Source organism: Hemicordylus capensis, chromosome 1 (assembly GCF_027244095.1).
Source record: "Hemicordylus capensis ecotype Gifberg chromosome 1, rHemCap1.1.pri, whole genome shotgun sequence".
Lineage (NCBI taxonomy): Eukaryota > Metazoa > Chordata > Lepidosauria > Squamata > Cordylidae > Hemicordylus > Hemicordylus capensis.
In genome coordinates, this window is record NC_069657.1 from 32,532,144 (window position 1) to 32,545,045 (window position 12,902).

The 12,902-nt window shown below is 45.8% G+C and overlaps 1 protein-coding gene across 3 annotated transcripts in view; it reads right to left on the reverse strand.

The window, feature by feature from the left end:
• CCDC197 (coiled-coil domain containing 197) overlaps window positions 1-12,902 on the reverse strand; it is a 35,606-nt gene that overhangs the window by 19,787 nt on the left and 2,917 nt on the right. Inside the window, exon 2 of one of the 3 annotated variants that reach the window (XM_053259151.1) lies at window positions 10,741-10,790. The exons of 1 other annotated variant lie outside the window; for it this stretch is intronic. In XM_053259151.1, coding sequence (XP_053115126.1) covers window positions 10,741-10,790 — 50 coding nt within the window. Of the gene's footprint in view, window positions 1-10,740; window positions 11,068-12,902 lie in introns of those variants that run through there. One more of the 3 variants, XM_053259145.1, reaches the window with a different exon arrangement.

The window sequence follows — 12,902 nt, forward strand, 5'->3', positions numbered from 1 at the left end:
TTGGACTTTGGGGCAGAAGTCCAAGGCCTCCACACATTCCTGCCCCCCCATCCAAATGCTCTTTAGCCTGCCCTGGGTGGTGTGGTTGCTGTACTGCTGGCCCACAGTGCACCAGGTGGCTGAGCATGACTGTGAACCTTGCCAGGCAGCCGAGCATGATCTCTGCTTTAGAGACAGGGGGTGGGGGTGGGGAAAGAAATATGTAGAATGCAAATATGTTAAGTTGCATGTTGAAATGTTTGTGCTAATGCATATCTGCATAAATATACCTGTTTTATATCCTTACATTCTTGTGAATTCAGTTGCTGTTTGTGCTCGCAAGAACCCATGTGTTAAAAGTACTGCATGTGTCATGGTGTTTGTGTGTAGTGAGATTATGGTTAACTTGCAGTCGGGGACGGGGGCCTCCAACGGCCTTTAGATCCAGGTGCACCTCTGACTACAACTGTAACAAATTTGATTCAAATTGATTACATGGTTCACAAGTTAGCCCACTTGGCCTCAAACGTTCACATGTCCACCATCTTGAATTGTCTGGATTACATCATCACAAACTAGGCCATTGAGGCATCCCTATGGGATCCCTACAGCTATAGCAAATTTTGTTCAAATCAGTTAGTTGGTACACTAGTTAATCCACTTGCACTGCAAACCTTTACACATTTGCCATCTTGAATTGGTCTGGATTATATCATCACAAACTAGGCCATCCCTTGAGGCATCCCTGTATGTTCCTACAGCTATAGCAGATTTTGTTCAAATCAGTTAGGCGGTTCACAAATTAGCCCACTTGTACCTCAAACGTTTATGCATCCACCATCTTGAACTGGGGTGGATGACATCATCACAAACTCTCCAATTGAGGCATCCCTATTTGTCCTGACAGCTGTAGCAAATTTGGTTCAAATCAGTTAGGTGGTTCACAAGTTAGCCCACTTGCGGTGCAAACGATTACGTATCCGCCATCTTGAATTGGGATGGATGACATGCCAATTCAAAAACTACACCATTGAGGTGTCCCTATGTGTACAACTGTACCTGATTTGGTTCATATTGATCAAGGCATTGCGAAGCTGATAGGGGACACACACACATGGATGGATGCACACACATAATGCCGGGTGATCTCATAAGGCTGCTGGAAAGTAGGCTAAAAATGAGAATAGCAGCAACAGTCACTGAAGAGATGCTACACTGGGCTCCAAAGAGACAGGTGTCTCATCCTGCTAAACAAGAAAGCTACTGTTTACAAGGCACCCAGTTAGCAGGGGTGATCTCTGTATAACTGTGCATAATATTTTGCTTATAGAATGTTAGGAAATAGTAAGTTTAAAGTTCAGCTTGGAACTCAGCCCTCAGCCTCTGCCCCCATAGGGTTAATGCCCACTTAATATAACTGAATCATTCTTAAAGACCGGGAAGCCCTTTCAGAGTCTGGCACCCATAGCTCTGCAGAGTGCCCTGGTCATCTTATCAGGCACTTGTTAAGACATTCTCGATCAGATAGATTAAGTGGTTAGAAAACAGTCCTGTGGCAAATCAGGGTTCTGGTGTGAGTAAACAAAACTGGAATGCAAATCCAAGCTGCAATTACATGCACATTAGTCCTGCAGCTGTCCCTTGCAAGGGATCCTTTTCCATTCCAGAAAGTAGGGTTGCCACCTGATCAGACGGGGGTGGGGGGAACCCAGCCTGGACTGCGCTTCTCCTTGAACTACAAGTTAATGTGCAGAAATCAGCAAAGGAAGTTTTTGAAAACATGGAGATAGACACTGAGCCAGATTGGATGGTACATTTCCTAATGGGGAGCCAGAGCATGGCTTCCCCCACCCGACCCCACAAGCTGCCCTGCCTCCAGTGTCACTAGATGTCCTCATGGGTATGTCAAGTTCAAACAGGGCACATCACATGCACACAAAATCCAGCACACACCAACCCAGATTGCACAGTCTCTTTCTGGAGACCAAACACTGAGCTGACGCTCACTGGAGTTCATGTGCATGCACATGGCCTATTAGAATATTATTGCCCCTCGTGGACATCTGGTGAGCGCAGAGGCAGGGCAGGCATGCCAGGCTGACAGGGAAGGAAGGTGCAGTCCTGCTTTCTGTTGTATGCAGGGGAGTAATTAGGAATGTGCTGTCTGAACTGGCCCATTTCCACCTGCGAATGTCTCCATATCAAGTTGCTGTTAAAGATACGACAGTGGCTGGTTGGTCATCCATCTTGGTCTCTCCCACCATCTCATTGGTCCTCAGAAAGATGCTCTAGGGCAGGCTTCCCCAACCTGTGGCCCTCCAGATGTTGCTGAACTACAATTCCCATCATCCCAGCCACAATAAGTTGTAGCTGGGGGTGATGGGGGTGATGGGAATTGTAGTTCGGCAACATCTGGAGGGCCACAGGTTGGGGAAGCCTGCTCTAGGGTTAGGTCTGGGATCCTTAAATAAAGCAAGGATTAACTATTGAATTATCCATTTTTCAGCCCTTACAGCATGGCAGGCAAGCTTCTGGTTCCACCACTCTTTCTGGAATGGAAAGGCTTCCAGGAATAAACAAGGGGCTAGAGTTGAAGGAGGATTCCACTGTAATACAAGATGAGAAATTCTAGACAACATTGCTGCAACAGATGATGAAGTCAGGCTGTCTATTTCATCATCCATACTGTTTTCTCATGTTTTGTTGCAAGGATTAACTATTGAATTATCCATAAAGCAAGGATTAACTATTGAATTATCCATTTTTCAGCCCTTACAGCATGGCAGGCAAGCTTCTGGTTCCACCACTCTTTCTGGAATGGAAAGGCTTCCAGGAATAAACAAGGGGCTAGAGTTGAAGGAGGATTCCACTGTAATACAAGATGAGAAATTCTAGACAACATTGCTGCAACAGATGATGAAGTCAGGCTGTCTATTTCATCATCCATACTGTTTTCTCATGTTTTGTTGCAAGGATTAACTATTGAATTATCCATAAAGCAAGGATTAACTATTGAATTATCCATTTTTCAGCCCTTACAGCATGGCAGGCAAGCTTCTGGTTCCACCACTCTTTCTGGAATGGAAAGGCTTCCAGGAATAAACAAGGGGCTAGAATTGAAGGAGGATTCCACTGTAATACAAGATGAGAAATTCTAGACAACATTGCTACAACAGATGATGAAGTCAGGCTGTCTATTTCATCATCCATACTGTTTTCTCATGTTGTGTTGCAACAGTGTCTAGAATCCTCCTTAAACTCTACCCCTTGTTTACCCCTGGAAGCCCTTCCATTCCAGAAAGAGTGTGTGACAGTCAGGTGAAACCAGAAGCTTGCCTGTCAAGCTGTAAGAGCTGAAAAATAGACAAATAAATAGTGAGTCCCTGCACAGTTTAAGGATCCAGGACCTAACCATAGAGCTTATTTCTGATGTCCAATAACATCCTGGGAGAAACCAAAATGGATGAGCCAGCCACTGTAGTTGTTTCTTTAACGGCAACTTGATATGGAGATATTAGCAAGTGATAATGGGCCAGATCAGACAGTGCCTTCCTCATTCCTCCCTTGCATATGGTAGTGAGTATGAGTGGAAGAGGTTTAGAGGACAGTGTCTAGTTTAATATAAACCATAGTTTGGCAGACTGGTGACATATTGATGGCCCCATTGCAGAAAGCTAACTAAACAGACACACCCACATGTAGCAGCTGCACATAGTCTTCCAAATCCATCTTGGTCTTTCCAGGGTTGACTCTACCAGCTGGGCTTATAAGCTTTCTATTATGCATGCTGCTTTGCAGACTCCATATGATCTGTATGATGTTCCACAATCTGCTAATTTCAACGCCCACATGTTTTGCTGCTGTGAAAAAAAAACTTGTTTCTCATGAATAAATATGGAGAGAATCATACATCATGCCAACTGTCCTGTGCTTGACTGAAAGCAAGGGAAATTCCAATGAGAGGTACAACTTTTTTCCACAGAGAAACCTATTTGTCCTCCTCAGTGCAAACATTAAACTTGGGATTTGTCTAGGAACAATTTTGAACACAATATGAATATGGTTCTGGCTTCCATACTTCAGAAAGTGGCAGTGATGACCTCATCTCTGGTCACAGCTGTGCATGTTTTGATGGAAGCATTTGTGCTCACCATCAAGTGCTTTGATCTAAGTCAGAATGTTCCTCACATGGGGGAGGTTTTTGGTGTGCTAATTTCGACTTCAGGGGCCCTCATACAGAACAGCATTAAGTGGGCAGTAGTACCTGAGCTGGTGTGATGGTCAGCAACAACACTGAGACAGTTTATTTTTCATTCTTTCTTTTTTTTAATATCCCGCTCTTCTTCCAAGGAGCCCAGGGTGGTGTACTACATACTTAAGTTTCTCATCACAACAACCCTGTGAAGTAGGTTAGGCTGAGAGAGAAGTGACTGGCCCAGAGTCACCCAGCAAGTATCATGGCTGAATGGGGATTTGAACTTAGGTCTCAACGGTTCTAGTCCAGCACTCTAACCACTACACCATGCTGGCTCCATTTGTGCAAGAGCACTCTTGCACTCAGAACAGCTGCAAAATCGCACAAACACAATTGCACGATAGCACTTTGTGACAGCCATTGTACCGTTGTGCAATGTTGCCAGTGTTGGGAATTCTCTCTGGTAAGAGAAACCCTTTTCATTATAGAAGAGTGCACAGAGGCACAACACAGCAGAATTTAGTTAGGCATGCGTGTATGCTGAGAGTAAAGTAACTTGGAGCCTGTTCATAGTTTCAAATCAATATAAATTGTATTTATCAGAGAACTCCATTCTAGATAGGAAAGTGAGGAGTTAGGATCTCTAATCTATCCATCTAGTTGAATGCAGATGGATTCTGCATCTCTGCACACATGGTGCAGGGAGAGGAGCTTGCATGTTGCAAGGTAGAAGGAACAGGAAGAGAAAGGGAAGAGAGGAAGGAAGTGGCTGGAAGAAAGGTTAGTCCCTAAGAGTAGCAATCTACATTCCAAAGGGATAGTGTCAGAGCAGTAGAGAAGGGATGACCAATGTCCTGACCCTCTAGCCCTCTGACTCACTAGTCTGTCCTCCACTGTCATTGAGATAAGAGACAGCATATGGTCCTTCACTTCCAACAGCCAGAAAGTCTGGTTTGGGGGGGCACAGAGCACACCCCTATCTATGCTATTGGAACCGTGGGCTCACAGTCTCCATTTTGGATACTTCAGTTCATGGGACCGTGGGCTTTTCACCCACCCATATTTGGCAAAGGCTTACAGCTGGTCGCTTGACATGAGCAAAGCATGGAGCTATGCACTCCGAGGCCCTAATAGTTAAGACAGCAAGGGGTCATCCCCAAACCTCTCTCTTTATCTCAAGAGAAGTCAATCAGCCAGCAAATAGACCTAACTCAAAGGGTATACCTTAAGGGAAGAAAATACTCCCTTTCTGCAAGAAAGATAGCATTGGAAGCACTCTCTGTTGCTACTCAGATAAGAAGCAGCGTTTCTCAAACCACTATTAACAGCCTAATTGGTTGGCAACGGCCAGAGCTGAACTGGCTCATTAAAGTTTAAAAACATATCAGTCTTTCCACCTGGAGTGGCATCTCCATTTCAAGATAGGTCTTAAGTCCACCAGCTGTTCATATCTACCTGCACACTTCCCCAAACCACCCAAGACTGACTTGTTCATGCAACTATGAACTTCATTGTTCCACTCAAGTTCCTGCCCCTCCAGGGAAGGAACATGACTTATGAATGGTCTCTGGGCTCGGGCATGTTTTGGAGTATAAGTGCTCCTGGCCAAGCCACCTGGCCTCAGAATCTGTATGGACCTTTACTCTGATGGTTCTCAAGCGTACGTGGTAGCCCTTGGCTCCTGCCTTTTCTTTTTCCTGCCTTCCTGCCTTTTCCTGCAAGGAGAATGGCCCGTGCACCAACCTGCAAGTGCATTGAACACACCACCAGACTAAAGATAGGTAAAGCTAACCTTCTGCCTCTTTGAGTCGCCTCACCCCCTTTCTCTTCTCTCTACTCTGCGAGGGGTGTAGCTAGGGGAGAGGGGGCCTGTGTTCATCCCTCTCTCTGTGGGCCCCCCAGAGTGAGGGAGATAATGAAGAAAATAGAGAGGGGTGGAACTGGAGGGCCCTCAGGAGCTGGAGGCCCCAGGTGCTTGGAACCCTTTCGCTCAATTATAGCTATGCCCCTGTACTCTGCCTCCAAGCACTTCCTAAGGCAAACCTTAACCTACAATCTGTACCCTAAGCTTCCGTGAGACTCTTGTTGAAACTATCAGTTAAGATTCTATTGCCTTGCCTAACCCTTGCTAACTTGGCAAAGAGGCAACTTTTAATGTGGTGATTCTCTTTATTTAGCAGGGGGAGAGTAACTGGCCTTTTCCACCCCCAGCACAGTACCTCCAGTGACTGTTGCTGGTGACTACTTATGTTTCTTTTTAGATTGTGAGCCCTTTGGGGACAGGTATCCATCTTATTTATTTATTATTTCTCTGTGTAAACCACCCTGAGCCATTTTTGGAAGGGCGGTATAGAAATTGAATAAACAAACAAACAAACAAATAAATGTTTGCCTTCCTGCAGCCCCACCTACCCCCTAAATAAATAATTTCTGCCTCCTCATCATTTCCAAAACGCAAAACCTGCTCAAAATGATACTGTAACAGGACGGCTCCCTCCAGCCAAACTAATTCCCCATGCTAAGCCCAAAGCAGAACCAAGGTGTTTAGCCAGCATCTTTGGATCAGTTCTGCTAACAGCAACAGCATCTACACAATTTCCACCATTTGCACAGGAGTGCTCTTGTGCTGCTGCCTCAACGTTGTTGCTGACCCGTGGGTGCCGGTAGCACTAACTCTGTGCTGTATGTGGGCCACTGAATAGATGAAGCTGCTGATACTAAGTCAGACCATATTGGTCTATCTCTAACTCGATATTTTCTGCTGCTGGTAGTGACTCCAGGTTTTAATGTGTTATGTGTTTTTATTTTATGTATTAATGCTGTGTTGTGAGCTGCCCAGAAAACAATTTGTTATGAGGCAGCTAACAAATAAAGTTTGTTTGTTTGTTTGTTTCATATGTGGGTTTTTCCCAGCCCTACCTGGATTCTGGAGATGTCAAGAATTGCACCTTCTCCACACAAAGCACGTGTCCTACTACTGACCCAAAGCCCAAGGATTTCCCTGGCAAGATTTCCCAAGCAACAACTGCAAAATAATGAAAATTGAGCTAGTCAGGTAGAGTATAGGTAAACCCAACTGCGTGCATCAAACTTTGTGATCTTTTCTGGCAGACGCTTGCCCACCAGAAACACAAACCAGAAAATACAAATCAGAGTGATAACGAGCCATTTTTGTGCCCTTGCCAGATGCCAGCCTTGGACCCAGACAAAATTTTCCTTTTTTTCACCAGATATTTTGGTGGCAACCACCAATTCTATGTCTTAAGCTCTCCAGCCATAGTTAATACTATGGACACAAGGACTGATCATGTTAGCCAATTGCAAATTGTCCGTTTTTCCTGGTAGAGGATCTATGTCTTTACTGGCAAAAAGTCAACAGTCCAGCAGCCTTTCCTGGCATAGAGCGGCAGTGATGGGGAAAGCTTTCTTGTTGTTGCTGTTCTTGTTCTCATCTTTGCAAAGTCCTGCAGCTGTTAAAGGGACAGGAGCCCGGCCAAGAAAAATGGCATCAACTCTACTTGCAAGAGCTTCTGTGTTTCAGTCCCTTGATTACTGTGGGGTTTCTGTGTCCATGCACTCACATTTTTTGAATTGGAGTCTGTTGAGGCAAGAACATTCTATTTCTCTCTAAGGAAGTGCCACATGGGATGTGCCACCAGATCTTAAGCATATGACCCATTGAAGCTAATGATTGGACATCTGTGAAACTTTAAATTGTCATGGAATCTTAAAAACAAAATGGAGGTAAATTTGGAGGTTCCTGGCAGGATACATGTTCTTAGGGGTTTTGGAGGGAGTTAAGGCTACAGGCCCTGTGCAATCCTATTTGGAAATGGGGCTGGCCTTAGGGGTAGGTGAGCTGGGTGCCTACCTGGTGGCAGCCGCAGAAAAAAATTGAGGGGGGCACAGAAGGGGCAAAGTGCATTTATGAGGAGGCAAGCTGCGGCCCACATATTAGATTTCTGAAACAGAAATGGGTGGACTGGGAAGCCACTTTTCTGGAGGGGGTGCTTGCCCACCCATGTCCCTCCTCTGGATCTACTCTTGTGAAGGAGGCACCAAAGTGAATGTGGTGGCTCCATGTTGAATGTACTGTGAAGAAGTTGCAGAAGGCCTGTGAGACTTCAGTGGGCTCCCAGAATTGGAGCAGGAGAGCTCTGGAAGCAAAGCAGCGAATGACGGAGAGGTGGTTCTGGACCAGGGACGTTGCTAGGTAATTAAAAGATCTGGAGCCCAGACCCACAGCCTCCCTTTTGATAATCAAACTCAATCATACCTTTTCCCCGAATAATGACATAGGCTTTTTAAAGTCTCTAATACTTAGATGCCGTGATGTGTCTGTACCTACAAAGATTAGAATCGTTCGGACCATGGTTTTCCCTGTGACATTCTATGGATGCAAAAGCTGCACTTTGAAGAAGCAAGACAGAAAAAGCATTGATGCTTTTGAATTTTGGTGCTGGAGAAGACATTGAGGATACTATGGACAGCCAGTTCCATGACCCAAACAAATGGATCATGGAACAAATCAATCCAGAATTTTCACTCAAGGCACAAATGACCAGGCTCAAACTATCATTCTTCAGACACATTATGCTAAGACCAGCTCCCGCAAGAAAAGTTCCCTTGGGAAAAGTTGAAGGAAAGAGAAGAAGAGGACGACCAGCAACAAGGTAGATGGACTTGATTACGACAGCAATGAATGCACCACTGAGAGACCTTAAAGGCCAAGTTGGAGACAAATTATCCTGGAGAGAATCTATCTAGGTGGCTGCTAAGAGTCGGCACCAACTTGACGGCACTTAATCAATCAATACAGCGCCTATGCAGGTGGAAGCAGCAGAGAGCTAGATGAAGCTAGGAGCTCTCTCCCATGTTCCATGCAGCTGCCTCCACTGCTGCACTTCCTTTCTGGAAGAGGTCAGGGAGGAGGGAGGCGGCTGATGAGATTCGAGGCTCACAGCAGTTCACTGGGGACACGTGCCACATTGGCCACCATCTAACTATGCCCCTGCGTTTCATAGGCATTGCTGGGAAAGCCTGGGCACAGCAGGGGGACCTATTAACACTACTAGATTGTGCAATCCTGCACAAGATGCAGAACATAGGAACATAGGAAGCTGCCATATACTGAGCCAGACCATAGGTCCATCTAGCTCAGTATTGTCTATACAGACCGGCAGCGGCTTCTCCAAGGTTGCAGGCAGGAATCTCTCTCAGCCCTATCTTGGAGATGCCAGGGAAGGAACTTGGAACCTAGATGCTCTTCCCAGAGCGGCTCCATCCCCTGAGGGTAATATCTTACAGTGCTCACACATCAAGTCTCCCATTCATATGCAACCAGGGCAGACCCTGCTTAGCAAAGGGGACAAGTCATGCTTGCTACCACAAGAACAACTTTCTTCCTTGGTAGCACGGATAAACTAACTGGGGTGGGGCATGTCTGCTATTTATCTTAGGGCCAGCCTTTTATTTATTTTATTTATTGTTAAACTTTTAGACCCCCTTTCATTAAAATAATTTCAAGGCGGTTGCTTAGAAATAAGTCTTATTGAACTCAATGGGATTTATTGTGAGTAAACATGCACAGAATCAGGCTTTACCTAGAGGAGGTCTTGTGGTAGCAAGCATGAGTTGTTCCCTTTGCTAAGCAGGGTCTGCCCTAGTTTTCATTTGAATGAGAGACTACATGTGAGCACTGTAAGGTTTTCCCCTTAGGGGGCCGCTCTGGGAAGAGCACCTGCATGTTTGCATGCAGAAAATTCCAAGTTCCCTCCCTGGTATCTCCAAGATAGGGCTAAGAGAGACTCCTGCCTGTAACCTTAGGGAAGCTGCTGCCAGTCTGTGTAGACAATACTGAGATAGATGGACCTATGGTCTGGACTCAGTATATGGCAGCTTCCTATGTTCCTATGTTCCTATTTTATAGGGGCTTCACAGATCTTCCGGACCTTCTAGATACAAAGCACGTGGCCTACTACTGAACTATGGGCATCCTTAATGCACCCAAAACCCATCACACACATACATACACACACACACACACTTCAGATGTTTTTTCTGCTAACAGGGAGTGTGTTGAGTTTATTTTAGTCGGAGAATGTAAAAATAGGTCTTCTGAATTACACCAAAGGTCCCCCTCTTCTACCATCCGTTTCCCACAGCAGCCACCCAGATAACTCTGGAAGTTCACAAAGAGGGCATGAAGGAGACTGTTTGTCATCAACATTTGACACAACATATACTGCCTCTGTTTATGGAAGCTCCATTTAGCTATAAGGGCTAATAGCTGTTGAGACAGACCCAGCTAACTATCTAATAGCTAATAATTGTGTTGAGACTGAATACATGAGTTGGTCTAATCTCCTTTTAAAGGCATCCAAGCAAGTAACCATCACTACATCTTGTGGCAGTAAGTTCCATAAGAATATGATGCATTGTGATCTATGGTATACCTGATCCACAGTATACTCAAGTGCAGACAAAGCTCCAACTCTCCAGTTTTCCTCTCCAATTTCCTTACAGTTTTGCAAGGCATATGTCATGCATGTTAACGATCACCTTACCTGTGTTCTCCAAGCTGGGTCACAAAAACATTTCTCCTCCTGTTTTCCACCTGCAGAAAATATTTGGGGTCATTTTTATCATCCCTTGCCAGCATCGTCAGAGTAGCCATGTTTCTTTACAGATGAAAAATAGCAACTTTTCCGGACTGCAGGAGTCTTTGTGCACGTTATCTGCACAGTCTGCCGTAATTTCTCATGGAAAAAGAAGGGGGGCCGGGAATAAGACGAGTTGTATGTGGCTTTTAAAAGCTTCTCAGGGCACCCCAAATAAGTGCAATGGTGTTGATTTTAACGGCACCCTGCTGCATGCACGAGCATGCACGAGCAACAAACTCCGAACTAGTCACAAAGTTGGAAGCAAAGGTTCAGTATGGGAGGTGAGCATTCTGGGTTGCTACAGTTACCTTTCTGCATTCGGTGGCTTGCAGGGTTCCCTTAGCAACCCTGGCACATAGTGTGGATCAAGCCCTTGCGTGTAAAGTGAGAATTCCCCTTGTCTTTCCCCAGGGAGTTCTCTCCCTTGACAGAGCTATTCACAAGCTGTGCTAAAGTTTCACAGCCAGCTGTTGCTGCCGCTGCTTAAGGTTACATTAAATAAATTACTTGGGTTTTGACAATTTATTTCTTCATACCCCGCTTTTGTGTAACAAGTTCCACGCAAGGGGGTGATGATCATGCTTTTGTTTGCTGGGTCACTAGTGTGGAAGACTCAATGGCATAGCTGCCTTGCACAAAGTCTACTTTCCATCTGGGCAACCTTGGCCCTTCAGCTGTTGTTGAACCACAACTCCCATTATTCCCAGCCACACTTTAGAGTGGCTTGGGAAGATAGGAGTTGTATTTCAACCACAGCTGAAGGGCCAAGTTTGCCCAACCCTGATCTCTGGATCATTGCTGGCTGCACTTGGGGTGCCCAACATCCGTCCGCCTTCTAGCTGTTGTTGGACTACAGCTCCCATCAGTGGCATAGCCACCATGCGCCTGTGGGGTGGGGTGGGGGATGTTGGAAGTGAAGGACTCGGCGCTGTCTCATGTCTCAATGACAGAGGGGGACAGATTAGCGAGTCAAAGGGCTAAAGGGGTCAAAACATTGGTCATCCCTTCTCTACTGCTCTGACACTATCTTTTGGTATGTAGATTGCTACTTTTAGGGGCTTCCTGCCTGCCTGCCTGCCACTTCCTCTTCCTCTTTCCCTTCCCTTCCCGTCCCTTTCTCCCTTGCAACATGCAAGCTCCTCTCTCCCTGCACCATGTGTGCAGAGATGAATCCATCTGCATCCAGCTAGCTAGCTAGATTAGAGATCCTATTTCTCCACTTTACTATCTAGAATGGAGTTCACTAATAAAGACTCCTTATATTGATTTGAAACTATGAACTGGCTCCAAGTTTCTTTTATTCTCAGCATACACGCATGCCTCAGCAAATGGAAAGTTATCTCTTAACAGAGAGAATTCCCAACAGGGGACACAAATGACCCTGGGCTGCCAGGGTCCAGTGGGTGCCTAGCGGCCCCCTATCTCCCAGCAAGGCACCCTATCCCCCCCCCCCCAGAATACAAAGTCAGCAAATGAACCACTCAACAGGAAGTTTTTCATCCATTCATCCATCCATTCATTCAATTTCTATATTGCCCGTCCAAAAATGGCTCTGGGCAGTATACACAGAAAAATAACAAACAAATAAAATGGATCCCTGTCCCCAAAGGGCTCACAATCTGAAAAACAACAACCCAAGACAGACACTAGCGACAGTCACTGGAGGTGACCGGAATGGAGATGTGCATACACATATCGGCCAAATTTACCCCAAAGTCCCTGCAAGCTATCGGGGAGCACTTCACACACAATTTGGGTTTTGTTTTTGTTTTTAAATGCACGCTAGAGGGTAGCCCGATTTCTATCCGGGGTTTTAAAAATCCACTTTTTGCTTCAGCTTTTTGCGGCAACTGCAGACTCACAGTGAAGCCTCTCAGTAAAGCCTGCTGTCAGGGAAAGCTCCAGCTGGGAGAGGGCGGAGGCACTTCCATGTGCTGATGCTGCCCCGCCCCCTGCATTGACATCAGAGAAGCATGCTGGAGGTGTGGCCAGCACCGAGGCACATGTGTGCCACCATTGCCTGCCTCAGTCTCAGTTGGTGAGTGGCTCCTTCATGGCTGAGTGCT